Source organism: Cetorhinus maximus, chromosome 11 (assembly GCF_964194155.1).
Source record: "Cetorhinus maximus chromosome 11, sCetMax3.hap1.1, whole genome shotgun sequence".
NCBI lineage: Eukaryota > Metazoa > Chordata > Chondrichthyes > Lamniformes > Cetorhinidae > Cetorhinus > Cetorhinus maximus.
Genome location: NC_135889.1, coordinates 53,977,734 through 53,998,980, shown reverse-complemented (window position 1 = coordinate 53,998,980; position 21,247 = coordinate 53,977,734). Strand labels below are relative to the sequence as shown.

Genomic DNA, 21,247 nt, shown 5'->3' with positions numbered 1-21,247 from the left:
ATGCTTAGCACAATCAGGATTGTTTAGCAAGCATTGTCCAATCATGGAAACACGTCGAAGGTTGGACACTGTTGAGTTTTGCAAACACAGGCTGCCTTGACCAATCAGAGTTGATCTGCCTGGTTAGAATTTAAACAATGGCTTGGCAGTTAACTGTTCCCTGATGCATTCTCCATGCCAACACCTCTACTAATCTGAGTATGCAGTATAAATTGTTCCCTTCACTGTTGACAATCTTGCGATCTGTCCTAATGAGCGCAAGACGAAAAGCTTAGACAGCAAGTGTCTTTCTTTTCAGCAGTACTCAAGTTCTGTAGCACCAAATGACCATGTTTATATATTACCCCCTACACCATGAGCTCTTATTTTGTGTAGCAACCTTGGATGTGGCACCTTGTCAAATGTTTTCTGGAAATAAAAGTACATCATGTTCACAGGTTCCCCTTTATCCACATTACTAATTACTTCCTTAAAGAACTGTAAAAGATTAGTCAAACCAGTTTCCTTTTCTCAAAACCATGTTGGCTCTGCCTGATTGCTTTGAGATTTTCTAATTTCCACGCTATAACTGCCTTAATAATTGCAGCACTTTCCCTATGATGGACGTTAAGCTAACTGGCCTGTAGTTTCCTACTTTCTGTCTCCCTCCTTTCTTGAAGAGAGGAGCTACATTCATTAATTTGCAATCTGGTGGGACCTTTCTGGGATCTAGGGAATTTAGGACAATAAGAACGAATGCATCTACTATCTCAGCAGTCACTTCTTTCAGGACCCTAGGATCAAGTCCGTCAGGACCAGGGGACTTATCAGCTTTTAGTTCTGATCAATTTTAAAGTACCCTTTCTCTGGTGATTGTAACTGTTTTAAGTTCCTCCCTCCCTTTCACCTCATGATTCACAATTATTTCTGGAACGTTATTTGTATCCTCTACAGTGAAGACCAATGTAAAACATCTGATCAATTCGTCTGCCATTTCCTTATCTTTGATTGTTAATTCCCCTGACTCTTTCTCAAGGACCAACGCTCACTTTTTCTTGTTTCCTTTTCAAATACCTGTAGAAACTCACTATCTTTTTTTATTATTTCTAGCTAGCTTTCTTTCATACTCGTAACTTCTATCTCATTATTCTTCTGGTCATTCTTGCTATTTTTTATATTCTGCCCAATCTTCTGACCTGCCATTGATCTTTGTGGAATTATACGCTTTTTCTTTCAATTTTGTACAATCTTTAACTTCCTTAGTTAGCCACAGCTGGTACGTTGTTCCCCTAGAATCTTTCTTTCTCACTGGAATGTATCTTTGCTGAGTGTTATGAAATATATCCTTAAATGTCTGCCACTGCACTTCTTCTGATTATCCCTTAGCTAATTTACCAGTTCACTTTAGCCAGTTCTGTCGTCTTAACCTCATAATTGCCCTTACTTAAGTATAAAGCAATAGTCTTAGACACACTCTTCTCTCCCTCAATCTGAATGCAAAATTCTATCATATTATGATCACTGCTGCCTAAGGCTCCTTTACTATGAGGTTATTAATTAATCCTGTCTCATTGCACATGACCAGATCTAGAATACCCTAATAGCCTGCTCTCTGGTTGACTGTTGAGCATGTTGCTCTAAGAAACCATCCCAAAAACACTATGGCAAGGGTGGCCTGGAAGATTAGTTCAATCCGATTTGTCCAATCTATATGTAAATTAAAATAATCCACGATTATTGTCATACTTTAGTCACAAGCCCCTATTATTTCTTGCTGTATACCCAGTCGTACATTGTGGTTACTGGTAGGGGGCCTATAAACTACTTGCACAAGTAACTTCCTACCTTTTACTATTTCTTTTCTCTAATCAAACTGATTCTACATCTTGATCTTTAGAACTAAAGTCATCCCTGTCTATTGTACTAATGTTATCCTTAATGAAGAGAGCTACTCCACCGCCTTTGTCTAACTACCTGTCCTTAACGAAATGTCATGTAACCTTGAATATTCAGGTCCCAGCCATTAGCATCTTGCCGCCTTGCCTCTGTAATGGCTGTCAGGTCAGACATATTTCTTTCTATTTGCATTCTGAATTCATCTATTTTGTTACGAATGCTACAGACATTTAGATACAGTTCCTTTAGTTCTGTCCTTTCACTGTTTTCACAACCTCTGGCCTTATCTGCTGGTGCACTCTTAAATTTGTCCCTTCTGCCACACTCTGATTATCATTTCCCTTATTGCTGCCTTGCACTTTTGCCTTGTCCTCCCTCCCCCTCTCCCCTCACTTATCACACCTTCCCATACTTGATCACTCGCCACCATCATTTAGTTTAAAGCCCTCTCTACCACGCTAGTTATATGACTCGCCAGAACTCTGGTCCCAGCACGGTTCAAGTGAAGTCCCTACGCTACAGCTCCCACTTTTCCCAGTACTGGTGCCAGTGCCCCATGACTTAACCCATTTCTTCCACACCAATCTTTGAGCCATGCATTTAATTTTCTAATCTTATTTACACCACACCATTTTGCTTGTGGCTCAGGTAATAATAGAGATGATTACCTTTGAGGTTCTGCTTTTTAACTTGGCCCCTAGCTGATAATGATCTCTAAGCAGAACCTCTTTTCTAGCCCTATCTATGTTGTTGGTACCAATGTGCACCATGGACACTGGCTCCTCCCCACTGCAAGTTTCTCTCCAGCCCAGAGCAGATGTCCCAAACCCTAGCACCAAGCAGGCAACAGTCTTCTGGACTCTTGCTCTCAGTTATAAAGAACTGTCAATCCCCCTGATTATTCTGTCCCTTACTACCACTATGTTCCTATTAACTCCCCCTGCTTGAATAGCGTTCAAGGTCAGTATACTCATCCACTCTGCAACTCCTGCTTTTATCCATAGAGGATGCAAGCACTTCAAACTTGTTGGATAATTGCAAGGGCTGAGGCTCCTCCAGTCTACCCTGTTGATCCCCTTACCTGCCTTTCTTGCAGTCACACCCTACTGTCCCTTACCATTGACCAAATCAGAAGACCCTTTCCTAAGGGGTTTGACCACCTTCTGGAATTACGTTTCCAGGTAACTTTCCCGCTCCCTGATGCATTGCAGTGTCTGCAGCTCAGCCTCCAACACGACTCTAAGACAAAATCCCTCAAGTAGCAGATACTTACTATAGACGCGATGTCCTGGATTAAGCTAGTTTCCAGGAACACAAACATTCTGCAGTTGCAACACATCACCTGCCCTGCCATATTTATTATGTTAATTTTTTATTAATTTATGTATAATTAATAAACCATACTACTCCCAATAATCTTTACCACTATCAATGAAACCTTACTAATAAATTACATGAGTTTTGAAAGATGAACAAGCAAAATACTCACCAACCCCTTACCTGTTTCCTTGCACTGTCACACTTTATCCCTGCCCCAAAATGAAAAAATAATGGTTGGAAAGGATTACAGCGTTATGGTGCTGGCCATAGATTTACTGCACTAGGGCATGCAGAATTAATTTATGTCCGTGATAGCATGAATAAAGACAGTGAGATTTGCTACACAATGGGATATGTACAAAGAGGTTTTGGACAGTGGAAGGTCATAAATGGTAGACCAGGAAGGCGAACTTTGGGGTAGGTGATAAAGGCATGTATAACATTTGAGCAGAGAAGGAATTGAGATAATTGGGGAGAATAGACAATGTTGTACAGATAAAAATAATGGACTTTGATAGTGAGAATTTGAGCTTTGGAACTTGGGTCATTCAACATGCCTATACATCATTGGGATATATAATTTAGAGTTGTGCAATGTTTTTGCCCACTTTATCTATCCGTTGTAGAAACCCATTTGGAACTGATCACAATTTCTGCTCATGGTGCAAGATATTGCTGTCATATCTAGTTGTGTAAGACAGCATATGCAAAATAGATGTAATACCTTGATATTTCCCATATATTGATTTTTGTTAAGCTTGCTTGGAGCAAGACTAAGTTCATGGGGTTAACTCTTGTGAAATGTTGCAAATAATTTCTTTAACATACTTTTAATGAATTTATTTCAGTGCTGGTCCAAAAGGCGACAATATATATGAGTGGCGATCTACCATACTAGGCCCTCCTGGTTCAGTTTATGAGGGAGGTGTTTTTTTTCTGGACATCACTTTCTCATCTGACTATCCATTCAAACCACCAAAGGTAATTCTTGATGCATTATATTTAGCTAAGTACATTTTAAAATAGTTTGCTGTGCATGTATAGTTTGCTGTTTACAATATTTCAATGATGTGTGACTGTTTAGTCTAAATTTTAAAACGTTGTAAAGGTGGATGACCTTTTTGCCAAATGCTTTCATATCGTATGCAATAAGACTATATGGTAGCAATTGTTTTGTTAGGGAAGGACTATATTTAAGCTTGGACAAAAATCATCTTTTTTTAATTATACCAATCAGAGTCCGCTATATAATTTTATATATTTGTTTTGTATTTTCATCTCCCATCGTGCATCGCAGTTCTTAACAAACTTAATCAAATAATTTCCATCAATATTGACTTTTTTTTTGGCAGCTTTAAGTGTTAGCTCTTATTGATATTTTGTGATTTATGGTGTTTTATTCATTTGCTAAGAAAAGTTCCAGCGAGCATGTAAAATTAGAATCCTACAAAAATGAAGTAAACCATTTGGTTCATTGTGACTACGGACTCTGAGATATTCAATTCGCCCAATTCTAATTGGCCTTTCCTGAATGGAATCGCACTTTTCAAAATAAAATATTATACATACTTTATCTGATCTCTACGGATCGGTTACAAGGTCAATAAAGAATTAAATGATAATGCAGGTAACTTTCCTGCTTATATCGGTGCTTAACAAGATTTTGTTTTGTTCTGAAGACCATATAAAATGGTCCATTTAATCACTGAAACAGTGACTAAATTAAAACAGTTGAACATATCAACAGCATCAAGCTTGCATGGTGAGCAAATGGCTTGAGCCCTATTTAAAATGTTGCTGATAAGGCCACTTTTATAGTGTGTGGAACTCTAAAAATCTCAAATGCGTATATTTGTATTAAAAAAAAACCTTGCCCACTTATCATCTGGACACCAATGAAACAAATTAAGACTAAGAGTTGTGCTAAATACACTTCAACTGATTCTACTCCTGAAGAACCAATAACTTCCTCAACAGTAAAATGTTATTTACAGAACATCTCTATCCTATAATGGAGCATGATGCTCCTTTACACTTCTGTTTTTAATAGGCAGCAAACAATTATTCCTAGTTATTTATATTTTTAATCTCCTAAGCAGCCATTCCTGAATTCATTGACCTTGCCCTCAAATGTTTTTGTCACAGAAAGCAAGTCACCGATATAATAGAGAATATTATACTTTAATTGTTGAATTTTGCCCTGAAAATGGAAGGAAAGAAGTTTTGAGGTAAAAGGTTACATAGTTGAAGTTGTTGTTTGGTAGTACAGAACTTGAGTATTGCTGAAAAAGGAGATATCCTGTCGAAGCTTATCGCCTGGCACTCGACAATTAGCAAGAATACAGGGAAAACATCAAAATTATGCTGGATGAGCACAGAGTGCTGATTGGTTGACAAGTGGACTCTGGTAGAGGCGTTGCTATGAACAATGTACCAATGGATGGTGGCTGACAGCGAACTTCAAACAAGGCAGCTTGATTCTGGTCAAGACATTGCCCTGAAAAATGAACCAGCAAATGGCTGTCACTTATTTTGTTGGCTGAAACAGATGCAATGTGTGTACATGTTCTTTCTGTCTGCAAAGAACAGGGTCCTGTGTATTAATATACGTAGCTTCCAATACATGCCAATGTGCCACACTGCAAGCCCAATTGACAATCTTAAATTGGCTGTCAGTGTAATTCTTGGCTCACTGAGGGTTATTTAGCAAATGTTGTCCAATTGTAGAATCACATCAAATGTTAGAAACCTGAGTTTTGCAAGCATGGGCTGGTTGGGTACTGTCTGTACCTTACCCTTTGTAAACAATGGAAGGGACATGCTGTTTGATACGATCCGCCAGTTTTTGGACTATACGGTCAACAAAGCATCACACTGGCTCTGAAGTTCATATACCACGCTACTCATTTGTGTGATAGGCAGAGTGTCTTTTTGGCTTGATGGCAGCATCCTTTTGGTGGCGAATACCGCTCATGTTGCGACTGCACAGTAGAACCGTAAAACAGCTAGCTTCACCAGTTGCTCAGATTTTTGAGATACCTTGCCCTTCCAGGGTTATCTGAGGTAGACTGGGCACTTTTCAAGGCTGAAAGTGATGGCCTTAGGCCAGTTCATGTGGTATACAGCGTGAAATGACCTGATCAGGGTAGCCATTATCCTGCAGGATGAGGCCTATATCAGAATCAAGCTTGCATGGTGAGCAAATGGCTTGGGCCCTATTTACAATGTTGCCGATAAGGCCACTTTTATAGCGTGTGGAACTCTAAGAATCTCAAACACGTATATTGACCAGTAAAGGTAGGCTTGTGGTAGACCGTGGTGAAAAACCATCTGGCAGATTTCTCAACGAGTACATCAAGGAAAGGAAGTTCATTTCAGTGCTCCATTTCGAAGGTGAATTTGAGCACAGGATGGAGCCCATTAAAAAATGTAAGGAAATTATTACATGCAGCTGTGGATTTAAATATAACAAACATATCATCCACATATCGGAAATATGCAAGAGGTAGGAGGTTGCGTGTCATTCCAACACATTTCTCATGGAACCAAAAGATGTTAGCGTGAACTGGGCTGAGAGGACACGGCAACACCATCTATTTGAGCATACGTGGTGTCATTAAAACTAAACTCAACTGCACGAGCTGCTGAATTCGAGTTCCATAAATACTGATTCGTGCAATGATGTTAGGTCTAGATCATCACATAGTGCTGCAGCACAAATATCTATGGCTTCCTAAAGTGGAACATTGGTGAATAGGCTGGCAATGTGAAATGAGCACGTGGACACAACATTGCTATCGATATGTAAGTCCTAAATGGCCTTTGCAAAGGTGAAGGAATCTTTCACCGTGTATATGGAAAACTTGCTCAAAACTGGTTGTAACAATTCGCGCACCCTTTGGCCAATTCCATGTTGTGCAGAGCCAGTCAGAGATGAGGTAAGGCATAAAGGGACATCACTTTTGTATGTCTTGGGTAGCCCAGACATACACTGATTCAGCGAGCCTTGAGAATGAACCATGTAATATATTTTGCACCCTTGCAAAATTCCAGCAAGCGTTTTTTAGCCAGCAAGGCTGTCTGTTCGTGTTGAGCAGATATAAATTTGGACTCGTCATTAAGAATGGCATGCATTTTGTTGATAGAGATCTGATATGGATAGAAATAGATGGTGTTGCTATGTGATCCCCTCTCAGCCCAGTTCTAGCTAACATCTTTGTTGGATTCCATGAACATGAGCACTGCTGGCTAGGCAAGCATTTATTGCCCATCCTTAATTGCCCTTGAGAAGATGGTGAGCTGCCTTCTTGAAGTGCTGCAAGCCATGTGGTGTAGGTACACCCATAGTACTGTTAGGGAGGAAGTTCCAGGATTTTGACCCAGCAACAGTGAAGGCATGGCGATGTCAGGATGGTGAGTGGCTTGAAGTGGAACTTCCAGTGGTGGTGTTTCCATGTGTCTGTTACCCTTGTCATTCTAGATGATAATTGATGTGGGTTTAGAAGGTGCTGTCTAAGGAGGCTTGGTGAGTTCCTGCAATGCATCTTGCAGATGGTACCCACTGCTGTCACTGTGCATTAGTGTTAGAGGGAGTGAATGTTTGTGGATGGAGTGCCAGTCAAGCTTCTTGAGTGTTGTTGGAGCTGCACTCATCCAGGCAAGTGCAGAGTATTCCATCACACTCCTGACTTGCACTTCGTAGCTGGTGGACAGGCTTTGGGGAGTCAGGAAATGAGTTACTTGCCACACGATTTCTAGCTTCTGACTCTGCTCTTGTTGCCACAGTATTTATATGGCTACTCCAGTTCCGTTTCTGGTCAGTGGTAACACCCAGATGTTGATAATGGGAGATTCAGCGATGGTAATGCCATTGAATGTCAAGGGGCAATGATTATATTCTCTCTCTTGTTTGGAGATGGCCATTGCCTGGTACATGTGTGGCACGAATGTTTCTTGCCACTTGTCAGCCCAAGCCTCAATACTGTCCAGATCTTGCTGTATTCAGACATAGACTGCTTCAGTATCTGAGGAGTCGTGAATGGTGCTGAACATTATGCAATCATCAGTGAAAATTCCCACTTCTGACCTTTTGATAGAAAGAAGGTCATTGATGAAGCAGCTGAAAATGGTTGGGCCCAGAACACTACCCTGAGGAAGTCCTGTAGTGATGTCCTGGAACTGAGATGACTGACCTCCAACAACCACAATCATCTTGCTTTGTGCTAGGTTTGGCCAGCAGAGAATTTTTCCCCTGATTCCCATTGACCCCAGTTTTGCTAGGGCTGCTTGATGCCACACTCAGTCAAATTCTGCCTTGATGTCAAGGGCAGTCACCCTCACTTCACCTCTGGAGTTCAACTTTTTTTTTGTCCATGTTTGAACCAAGGCTTTAATGAGGTGAGGAGCTGAGTAATCCTGCCGCAACCCAAACTGAGCATCAGTGAGCAGATTATTGCTAAGCAAGTGCCACTTGATAGTATTGTTGATGATCTCTTCCATTACTTCACTGATGATTGAGAGTAGGCCGATGGGGTGGTAATTGGCCGGATTGGATTTATCCTGCTTTTTAGACAAACCTGGGCATTGCCGGGTAGATGCCAATATTGTTGCTGTACTGGAGCAGCTTGGCTAAGGGTGCAGCAAGCTCTGGGCACAAGTCTTCAGTACTATTGCTGGAATATTGTCAGGGCCCATGGACTTTGCAGTATGTGGTGCCTTCAGCCGCTTCTTGATACCACATGGAGTGAATCGAATTTTTTGAAGACTGGCACTTCTGATGTTGGAGGCCTCCAAAGGAGATGGGTCATCCATTTGGCACTTCTGGCTGAAGATTGTTGCAAATGCTTCAGCCTTATCTTTTGCACTGATGTACTGGACTCCCCCATTATTGAGGATGGGGATATTTGTGGCGCCTCCACCCCCAGTAAGTTGTTTAATTGTCCAACACTATATTTCACAACCGGATGTGGCAGGACTGAAAGCTTGAATCTAACCAGTTGGTTGTTGCCAATCGCTTAGCTCTGTCTATCACTTGCTGCTTATGCTGTTAGACACGCAAATAGTCCTGTGTTGTAGCTCCACCAGGCTGACACGTCATTTTAATTTTTTTTAGCTGTGCCTGGTGCTGCTCCTGGCATGCCCCCCTGCACCCTTCATTGAACCAGGGTTGATTCCCTGGCTTTACGGGAATGATAAGAGTGGGGGATATGCTGGGCCATGAGGTTACAGATTGTGGTTGAGTACAGTGCTGATGGCCCACAGCGCCTCATGGATGCCCAGTCTTCAGTTGTTAGATCTGTTCGAAAACTATCCTATTTAGCACGGTGGTAGTGCCACACAACACGATGGAGGGTATCCTCAATGTGAAGATGGGACTTCAGCTCTATAAGGACTGTGCGGTGATCATTCCCACTGATGCTGTCACGGACAGATGCATCTACGGCAGGCAGGCTGGTGAGGGCGAGGTCAAGTATGTTTTTCCCTCTTCTTGGTTCCTTTGCCACCTACCGCAAACCCAGTCTATCAGCTATATCCCTTAGGGTTTGGCCAGCTCTGCCTTTGATTGTGATACCTAGCCACACTTAGTGATGGACACCTGAAGTGCCCCACCCAAAGTACATTCTGTGCCCTTGCCACCCTTAGTGCTTCCTCCAAGTGGTGTTCAACATGGAGGAGCGTTAATTCATCAACTGAGTCGGGTGGGGGGAGGTGGGGTGGTGGTATATGTGGATGATACGGTTACTCTATTTAAATCCGCAGCCATTTGTAATAATTTCCTTACATGTCTTAGTGGGCTCCATCCTGTGTTCAAATTCATTTTTGAAATAAGGCATTCAAACGAACTCCATTTCCTTGATATACTAGTTGAGAAGTCTGCCAGGGGTTCTCTACCATGGTCTACCACAAGCTTACCTTTACTGGTCAATATATGGCAATATACAGGTTAGGATTCTTACAGTTCCATGTGCTATAAGATTGGCCTTATTGGCAACCTCGTAAATAGGGCCCGAACCATTTGCTCACCATGCAAGCTTGATGCTGAAATAGGGCGAATCAAAGGCATCCTGCAGAATAGTGACTAATCAGATCAGTTCACACCGTAGATCATGCAAACTCATGAACGGGCCTAAAGCCATCTATTTCAGCCCTGAAAAGTGCCCAGTCTACCTTTGGTTACCCCAGAAGGGCAAATCATTTCAAAAATTTGAGCAACAGGTGAACCTAGCTGTTTCATGCTGCTACTATGCAGTAGCAACATGAGGGGATATTCACCACTAACCGGATGCAGCTGTCAAGCCAAGAAGACATTCTGTCCATCTCTCAAATGAGAAACATGGTTTATGAATTTCAGTGCCAGTGTGATACTAAGTATGTAGGCCATACGTCCCAAAGACTGGCGGATCGTAGCAAACAGCATGTCCCTTCCATTGTTTGCAATGGGCAAGGTACAGACTGTACCCAACCAGCCCATGCTTGCAAAGCTCAAGCGTCCAACATTAGATTCTGCGATTGGACAACATTTGCTAAATAATCCTCGGTGTGCCAAGAATTTAGCTGAAAACCAATTTAAGATTGTCAGTGGGACTTGCACGTTGCGCCTGTTTCAGCTAAACAAAATAAACATCAGCCATTCGCAGGTTCATTCTTCAGGGCAATGCCTTGACCAATCAGTCTAGCTGTTTTGTTTAAATTTCAAACAATGCTTGACAATTAACTGTCAGCCACCATCAACTGGTGCATTCTTCAGAGCACTGTTTGTACCGATCAGTCAGCACACTCTTCTCATACAGCATAAATTTGTTGTTTTCCCTTGTATTCTTGTGAATTGTCCTGATGATTGCCAGACAAAAAGCTTCAACAAAATGTCTCTTTTTCAGCGATAGTTGAAGTTAAAGGTACTTGTGATTTCCCCTTATCTAGTCATCCTCTTAACTAGATTCTATCTTTTTCCATCCTTATCCAATTTTTACCCGTTTGCATCCAGTTATGAAGTAAAGGCAAAAAAAAATCACCTGTTGGAAGAACACAGATCATTTGTTTCAGGTGTAGACCCTTCCTCAAAACTGGGATATTACAAATGAACAGTTTTTTCAAAAGACTTCAGCAGGAAGGATAGTTCTCCCTGTTGTTGAGGTGGGGATCCCTCGTCCATTCCAAGAAGCAACCTGCTCTGTGGAAATGCAGCCATAACACATCAAGCAATTTGACGATACTTGTCCAAAACATCATAACCTGTCTATTCTCTTCACAGATGCTAATAGGTGTGTTCTGTGTTCCATTTGTTTCTGTTTTTATTTCTGTTAGGTGGTGGTTATTTAACAAGCAGCTATGTATGCTGAATTCACATCTTCCATATATGAAATGCAAAGTTCATCCCACAATTGCTTTAATTCACATGGTTTATGAGATTAAATATTCTTGAAATTTTAAGACAATTGCTGCCACCACCTCTCTTTATTGAGTAAATTTCTTGACCCTTCTTTCCTTTCATTTCAAACCATTTTCCTTCTCCTGAAGGTTGTTTACCCTCCCCTGTTGGTTCTTTTTCAGCTCTTGGAGATGAGAACTAGTTAATGACACAATTTTCATGTAACTTGGGTCACCACTGACAGCATTATTGAATGCTCTGTTTGCTATAAAGAACAATTCCTTGTATTTGTATGTTATCTTTTAGGTAACTTTTCGGACCAGGATCTATCACTGCAATATCAACAGTCAGGGAGTAATCTGTCTGGACATTTTGAAAGACAACTGGAGCCCAGCTCTGACCATTTCAAAGGTTCTACTTTCTATTTGTTCACTTCTGACAGACTGTAATCCAGGTAAGCAAATTAGGATCCAAGGAATGATATTTTATGTCTAGCTTATTCGAAAATACTTTAAGGCATGTATTTGGAGAGCAATCATATTGTAGCTCTCATTTTAAAATTAAATTTAAAACTTGTGAATGATGTTGGGCAGTTATTTTTGGCATGGGCAGCTTTGCCTTTAACCTCAGCGATTTGCCTTTAACTGTTCAATTGGTTCTTGATCCCTCCAATGCTCATGTCTCCAGAAACTAATTTATTTGCCTCTTTAGCTCCCTTATATTGTGCTTCAATGGCCTTCCGTATTATTTTTTTCTCTCAACTCTTAATGTTTGTATGAGAAGTTCAGTCCAACATTCTTGCTCCTAAGTTCCTAATTTTAACTTGTCTGCCCTAGTAGTCAGACCATTTGTGTATTTTAATTTGGTCATGTCAAAGTCTCTTCCAAAGAAATGTTCAACTTTGTAAATCTTTCAGTATACAAAGTAACCATTGTTGCTTGCCTCTATATTATATAAATAGCAACAATATCCTTTTATTATTATTTGTATCACAGCATCATTGGATGTGTATAGCACAGAGGTTATTCTGCCCATCAAGTCTGTGCCAGCTCTCTTCAAGAGCAATTTAGCCAGTCCCACTCCCCTCTATCTGCAGCCCTGCATGTTTTTTTTCTCTTGAGGTGCTTATCCAATTCCCTTTTGAAAGCCTTGATTGAATCTCCCTCTGCCATCCTTACGGGCAGTAGAAGGCAGCCTAAGCCTGGACCAGTGCTTCCTAAACTTTTTCCTATGTTTAGTTTCCTAAACTATGACCCTATTTTGACACTGGAAAATTGATGTGATGAAGCATTAATGAAGCTGTACTGAAAGTAATGCAATGTTTTATTTATGCATTGTCAGTCATTTTCAAAACTTCGGATATTTTAAATTAAATCTTTTATTTTCTTTTTCAACTACTTTGAATTACTGACATTCTCCAGTTACCATCAGCTGCATCTGGTAAATACTACAAGCTTATTGCTTGGTCAAGGTGGTATCATACTGGGAAAGATGAGAATGAGCTCTGACATAAGGAACAGGCACCTGTTGTCTCGCTGTTCATATTTAAGTTCATATTTGTCAGCTATTTTTAAGCTTGCATTTGGCTGCAGGTATATTGGCTTTGTATTCTGCAACTTCAGAATCATGCGAACAGATAATGAAAACTTGGCTTACTATTGCAGTAACATGTAGTGCAGCCAATAGTACAAATTTCACTACACTACAAATGCAACGTTTAATTATTTTAGCTTTTCTCTCATCTTCATTTTTTCTTCTTTCCCCTTCAATTTGTCCACCTCTCATAGTTTTGGCTTTTACTCATTTTTACATTTCCTCCTTCACCTTTATTTAATTTTTTTCTTCCCTGCTTTTCCTTCCTTTTCTAACTAACTTCACAACCCATTCGTCTACAGGTACAAGTTCCACACTCTATTTCCTTTTACTTTTCTTCCACTTAAAAATATACTGTGGAGGTGAAGTTTAGCATAAGTCAATAGAAGGTAGTGAAAGTTTCTGGTTAGAATTGCGGACCTTATATTTTTGATGAACTTTAACTGAAGCTCAAAGCCCTGCTTCTATAACATGCACTTGCTAGCCACTAACAAAAAACAAAACATAGTGCAAAGCTCGGATTATTGGCAGAATTAAGGGTGGACATAGCATTCTTTCATAGGGATGTTGGATGCAGCAGGATTCCGCCAAGGACTTCACCTGAGGCTTGTAAATTCTGAAGTTGGCTCACGTACTGTAGTCGATCTCACTGAACGCGATACTAGTTTGTATCATTTGCTCTTCTAGGTTATATAGTCTCTTTGTCAGTTGCAGACTTTGATCCACAAGCTTGGATCTATGTAATGTATTAATGAGGGACTTAGAATTTCTTCAAGCTTTAGCTTGAGGTCCAGTGGAATAACTTTTTTTTAAACAGATGAAGACCTTCTATAATTGGTTTCCAAACTGCTGTGAGTGTGGTGCATTCCACAATAAATATGAAAATGTACCTTTTGAATTGTTTTTCTGTATTTATTGATTTTAAAAGCAAACACGATTGCATGCTACATGATATGCAATGAATCTTGGATCCCAAACTAGATCAGCCAGTATCTAGCAGTTGGCCAGTTTTGTCGTCTGTGAGGTTGTCATTGTGGCCAAATGTTAACAACATAAATTGATACATTTTGCTTTCTGGACACATCATTCAGGACAATTTAAGTTTGAAAAGCTTATCAAAATGAAGATGTTAACTGGGGTATTTTGGAGTTCTTGCAGTGGATGCTCATGTTGCAGTAAATCAATAATTTGCAGCATTATCAACTGACACAGGAAAGATATCCTGAAAGTGTGTTACAATAGAATATATTTCTTTGTGAACCTATTTATTTCATGACCCTTTTATATTCCTGTGCTATGATTATAATCTTTTCAAAGTCGGTGTTGCTTTCATACAGTTTATGGGCAAAAGGGAAATACTTAATGATAACAAAAAAAAATCTGGGGATTTCTAATGGGATTACCAGTAGGTAAATATAATAAGTGTGTGTGTCCATGTATAATATACTTGAAGTTTTATGCTATGCATATTTAAAGCCTTGTGTATTGTGTGCACCTGCATCCATGTTACTACTGCTGTCGCGAGTTTTGAATTATGATTTTTAAGTCAGCATTTATATTTGGAGAACCATGTTAATACTTTATAATGGGAAAACTGCTGCTGTTAGCACTTACTTGTCACTCTGCAATTGTTCCTTCCAATATATTGTTGTGAGAGTCACTTAGGTTTGCTAGCCATTTTGTTTCTCCATTTATACATGTTCGCGCGCCAACTCCTGGCCTTTTTGATGTTTTATCCATTTTCAAGTGAATTTTTTTAATCCCTATTTTTAAGATAAGAGTGACCCTCGCCCATTTGAGCATCTCAATTTGGATTTGGGAGAAAGCCATGCCTCATCTCCTTTCCTTAATAGTAATGGACTGACCTCGAGCTGGTGAATAGGCCTATTTCCCTGATCTGATTCTGGCTGCTGCATTTCCATTTGGGGCCAACTTTATTCTTCCTTCCGTGCTCTTTCTTCTTCCCCCCCACCCCAGTCATATTTATATTTTAATTAGCATTGACTGAGCCCTGAGCCGACAACCTCAGGCTGCGCTTCCAACACATTATCTACGCTGCCCACCGCCCCCCAACTTTGGAGCTCTTCTCTGAGCACCTCATCTTTGCACTCTGTATGGAGCAGTATGAATTTTATAAACATTTGGTAATCACACTGCCCAAAACATACAGTTAACGCTTTAAAAATATGCTAGCAATCTAAGACTGTTTAAAAACAAAAAAAAAAGACTGTTTAACTTCAGTAATCTTAAACAGGCTTTTTAGTTTCTTAACTTATCTTCTCCCAGTGGTGAAATGAAATCTGGCACAGGAGCAAATTTTGTGTTTTGCTGTCTCCATGATCAATGTGCCCACTGACTTACTGAGCAGTGCTGCAGGATACTTGCCACCCACCAGCTTATAAATGTATGAAATGGTGTGTGTCTGCTCCTTCATCTCATTTTTTTTGTGGAATATTGGCTGCCAGGTTTCCTTGCATAGCAACAGTAACTACATTTCAAGTAAATTATTGGCTTTGATGCTGTTTAGGACATTGTGAAGTCTGAAAGTTGTTCTATAAATGCAAGACTGTTTGTCATGTGCGTACATCTTGTTTTAATCATACTCAGCAATTTACTCCTCACTCAATTTCTATTACTACTATATTCAATTATATTTCTTTACCTGTTGCATCTAAACTCATAACTATCTATAATTACCATGTACTTATCTGGTTGTCTTGTGAGGTAAAGATAATTATGTGGAGGTTCCAGATTACACCCCAGCACTGTAATCCTAACTCCAACACACCCCAAATACCTATCCCACCATGGCCACAGCCTAATAGACCATTCCTATGCCTTGGATCACTTTTTTTCTCCCCCACCCACCCTCCCAACCACCACTTCCCAGTATTCCATGACACTCATTCCCTTCCAGTAGTTGTAGAACTCCAACACCTATCTTCTCCTGTCAAGCTCCACTATCCACTTCCAGGTTTTCTTGATCGTCAACACCACCCTCAACTTTATGTAATCATTTGGTGCTCCCTCACTTCTCAAGTATTTGCAACTTCACTACCTGCATCCTGGAATATCGCCTTTACTATCTGTCTGTGGGCTCTTTATATAAAACTAACTGTATGCTTGAAATAACATATACTAATAATCAAGGCCATGTATTGCATTTTCCATTCAAATGCATATAGAAATGAAATTTAACTAAAATATAGATTTTACTCTCTCAAAATGTAGTAATTTGCATTTTTATGACAGTTCTTATGACTTAATTCAACACATGTGCATCAGTGATTCTGATACTTTTTGTACACTATAGTCAATAAACAGCAAATGAAAACAATGCCACAGGAGAGATATTCTAGTCCATTAAAAATGGTACCTGTAATGTGCATTTCCTATTTATCAAAGAAAGGTATAAACTAACAAAGATGGTTGAAGCAAGATAAAGGAACACAGAATACCAAAATCAATGTGTCTGCACAGTTAATTGATGTCTTGTGTGAACTTACCCAATGTTGGCTTGACAACAATTAGACTTTATAATGTTAGTGAACCTCTCTTGTGGTGTGAGTCAACTGCTATTATCCACTGCAACTTAATATTAAATCACCTGATCAGTTCTCTGATTTATTGTGAACTCTTTTTTTATTCTTTCACAGGATATGGGCAGTTCTGGCTAGGCCAACGTTTTATGCGCATCCCTAATTGCCCTTGAGAAGGTGGCGGCGAGCTGCCTTCTTGAACCACTGCAGTCCATATGGGTGTAGATACAGCCACAGTGCTGTGTGAGTGAGTTCCAGGATTTTGACCCAGTGACAGTGAGGGAATGGCAATATAGTTCCAAGTCAGGATGGCGTGTGGCTTTGAGGGGAGCTTGCAAGTGGTGGTGTTCCCATGCATTTGCTGCCCTTGTCCTTCTGGATGGTAGAGGTCACGGGTTTGGAAGGTGCTGTCTAAGGAACCTTGGTGAGTTGCTGAGTTGCATCCTGTAGATGGTGCACACTGCTGCCACTGCATTGGTACTGGAGGGAGTGAATGTTTAAAGTATGGATGGGGTGCCAATTAAGTGGGCTGCTTGAGCTTCTTGAGTGTTGTTGGAGCTGCACTCATCTAAGCAACTGGAGAGTATCCCATCACACTCCTGATTTGTGCCTTGTAGATGGTGGACAGGCTTCGGGAGTCGGGGAGTGAGTTAATCTCCAAGGCGGTTCAGTTTCTGGTCAGTGGCAGCCCCCAGGATGTTAGTGGGGGATTCAGCAGTGGTAATGCCATTGACAGTCATGGGAAAATGATTAGATTCTCCCTTGTTAGAGATGGTCATTGCCCTGGCACTTGTGTGACACAAATGTTATCTGCCATTTATCAGCCCAAGGCTGAATTGTTGTCAAGGTCTTGCTGCATATGGACACAGACTGCTTCAGTATCTGAGGAGTTGCGAATGGTACTGAACGTTGTGCAATCATCACCGAACTTCTCCAACTGAAATAAAAGCAGAAAATGCTGGAAAAGAGCTCGGGTTAGGCAGCATTTGTGTAGGGAAAAAAATAGTTAACATTTCAGGCTGATGACCTTTCATCAGAACAGGGAAAAGTTAGAGATGTAATATGTTTTAAGCAAGGGGTGGGTGGGACAAAAACCAAACGTAGCTCTATGATAGGGTGGCAGACAGGAGAGATTGAATGACAGAGTTAGCCTGCCAGGGCGAAAGGGAATCAAGATGGGGCAAGCAAAGAAAGAAAAATTGTGCCTAGAGCATGTGTGCTGCTAACGGAAAGAAAAAGAAAACAAAAGCAGCAGAGGGGGACAAATGGGGGACAAAGTTTACAGTCCAAAATTGTTGAACTCAATGAGTCCAGAAGGCTGTAAATTGCCAATTAAAAGATAAGGTGCTGTTCCTGAAGTTTATTTTGAGACTCACTGGAACAATGCAGTCGGTCAAGGACAGAAATGTCAGCATGAGAGCAAGGTGGAGAATCAAAATAACAGGCCACTGGAAGCTTAACATCATGCTTGCGGACTGAACAGAAGTGTCCCTTAAAGCGGATTCTGAACTTTTGGTGGAGGGAGCATTGTTGTTGAAGCAGCTGAAGATGGTTGGGCCTAGGACACCACCCTGAGAAATTCCTGCAGCGGTGTCCTGGGACTGAGATGATTGACCTCCAACAACCACAACCATCTTCCATTGTGTTGGGTATGACTCCAATCATCTGAGTTTTCCCCCGATTCCCATTGACTTCAATTTTGCCAGAGCTCCTTGATGCCGCACTTGGTCAAATGCTGCCTTGATGTCAAGGGCAGTCACTCTTGCCTCAACTCTGGCGTTCAACTCTTTTTTGTTCATGTTTGGATCAAGGCTGTAATGAGGTCAGGAGTTAAGTGACCCCGGCAGGACCGAAACTGAACGTCGGTCAGCAGGTTATTGCTGTGTAAGTCTAACTTGATAGCACACTCTGTGGCTCCCTCCATTTCTTGCTGATGGGGTGGCAGTTGGCCTGGGTGAATTTGTCCTGCTTTTTGTGGACAGGACATAACCTAGGAAATTTTGCACATTGCCAGTTAGATACCAGTGTTGTAGCTGTACTGGAACAGCGTGGCTAGGGGTGCGGCTAATCCTGGTGCACAAGCCCCAGTCAGATAGACCCACTAGTCAAATTTCATTTATTTACAAAGTATTAATCTAACCCTTCAGCTGAAAGTACACTTGAACTTGACTCTGTGATACCACAGGAGATTAACTTGTAATTTATGAAACATGGTGTGAAGGGTATGCAATCTATTGCCAACATTGTATGTAAAGTTATGGCATAATAGAGGTGTTTGCATATTTTTGCTATTACTTATAGCAGCTTTAGGATAGTCCATTGAATATTTTTTGATGTTCAAATATAAACAGTCACTTGGTATTACAGAACTTGACTATTGCTGAAAAGAGAGACATGTTGCTGAACCTTTTCATCTTTCATTCATCAGGACAAAACAAAGAATGCCAAATTTCAACCGATAACAAAGATTTATACTACAGGAGAAAAGGGTGCTGATTCGTTGGTCTGTACATATTGTTGCTATGAAGAAAGCAATAGGGAACTATAGGTTCCCTGGTAATTCAGAAAAGGGCGCAAGGCTTGAACATATTCCTTTTGCGGAGAACGGTCCCTGCATATGAATGTATGTCACTTCTAGAAAGTGTAAATGAGCCACGCTACGAGTTAGACTGGTTGGTGTAGTTATTAGCATGCTCAGGATTGTTCAAGTCATGCCTGATCGCAGAAACAGATATTTGATATTGCAAGCGTGGCCTTGTTAAATATAACCTGTACTCTGCCTATTACAAATACTTGAGGAACAAGATATTTGATTCAGTCAGCCAGTTGCTGGGACATATGGCCTAGGTACCTGCATCACACAGGCACTGAAATTCATATGCTGTTGCCACTCACGTAGCCATTACATAGTAGCAGCATGAAATGGCTTCCTTACCTGTTGTTCAAATTGTTGAGGTACTTGCTTTTCCAGGGGAAATTGAGGTAGACCAGGCATATTTCAGGTCTGAAAGTTGTGGCCTTTGGCCCATTTGTGAGTTTGCACAATACACAACAAACAATGAACTGATCAGGATAGCTTTGATGTGCTATATTCCTGCATCAAACTTGCATGGCGAGCAAATGGCTAGAGCCCTATTTACAAGATACGGCTTATGTAATGGTGCAAGGAACAACAAAAATCACATGTATATTGACCAGTGAGGATAGACTTGCAGTAGACCTAAATGGTGAACCTATTTGTGGACTTCTCAACTCGCATGTCAAGGGAACATAGGAGCAGGAGTAGGCCATTTGGACCCTCGAGCCTACTCTGCCATTCAACTAGATCATGGCTGATCTTCTACCTCAATGCCATCTTCCTGCACTATCCCCACATTCCTTGATGTCATTGATATCTAGAAACCTGTTGACCTCTGCTTTGAACATGCTCAATGACTGAGCCTCCACAGCCCTCTGTGGTAGAGAATTACAAAGATTCACCATCCTCTAACAGTAGGAACTCCTCCTCATCTTGCTCCTAAATGGCCCACCTCTTATTTTGAGAGTGATCCCTGGTTCTAGCCACCCAAATCAGGGGAAACATCCTTCCTGCATCTAATCTGTCAAGCCCTCTAAGAATTTCATACACTTCAATAAGGTCACCTCTCATTCTTGTAAATTGGAGAATACAGGCCCAGTCTCCTCAATCTCTGTTTTCCCTTCCCAAAGTGGATAACTTCACATTTTTCCACATGATTTTTCATTCTTGCCCACTCACTTTGCCTGTCTAAATCCCCTTGAAGCCCCTTTGCATCTGCCTCACAACTCTCATTCCCACTAAGTTTTGTCAACAGCGTACTTGGAAATATTACATTTTGGTCCCCATGTTTCAAATCATTGATATAGATTATGAATAGCTGGGGCCCAAGGACTGATCCTTGCAGCACCCCACTCATAGCCTGCCAACCTGAGAATGACCAGTTTCTCTATTGATGTTTGTCCGTTAACCAGTCCTCAATACATGCCAGTATATTACCCCCACTCCCATGTGCTCTAATTTTGCTTACTGAGCTCATATGGGACCTTATTGAAAACGTTCTGAAAATCCAACACACCACATCCACTGGTCCTGCTAGTAACATTCTCTGTCAAATATGATTTCCCCCTTTGTAAATCCTTGTTGACTCTGCCCAATCCTATCATTATTTTCTAAGTGCCCCGTTATCACATCCTTCATAATAAGTTCTAGCATTTTCCCTATTACTGATGTCAGGCTAACAAATCTGTAGTTCCCTGTTTTCTCTCTCACCCTCTTTCCCCCTTACAATCTGCAGGCACTGTTCCCAGAATTTTGAAAAATGATCACCAATGCATCCACTACTCTATAGCCACCTCTTTCAATATTGAGATGTAGATCCTCGGATCCAGGGGATTTATCAACTTTTAATCCTAATAATTTTTCCAGCACTACTCTTTTACTGATACTAATTTCTTTCAGATTTTCAATCTTACCCTTGGCTGCCCAGTATTTCAGGGAGGAATTTTTTATCATCTCCCATGAAGAATTTGCTTA

At 40.8% G+C, this 21,247-nt stretch overlaps 1 protein-coding gene across 2 annotated transcripts in view; it reads left to right on the top strand.

The window, feature by feature from the left end:
• ube2e3 (ubiquitin-conjugating enzyme E2E 3 (UBC4/5 homolog, yeast)) overlaps window positions 1-21,247 on the top strand; it is a 154,951-nt gene that overhangs the window by 116,143 nt on the left and 17,561 nt on the right. For both annotated transcript variants that reach the window (XM_078551940.1, XM_078551942.1), the window contains exons 4-5: window positions 4,044-4,176; window positions 11,870-12,017. In XM_078551940.1, coding sequence (XP_078408066.1) covers window positions 4,044-4,176; window positions 11,870-12,017 — 281 coding nt within the window. The remainder of the gene's footprint in view (window positions 1-4,043; window positions 4,177-11,869; window positions 12,018-21,247) is intronic.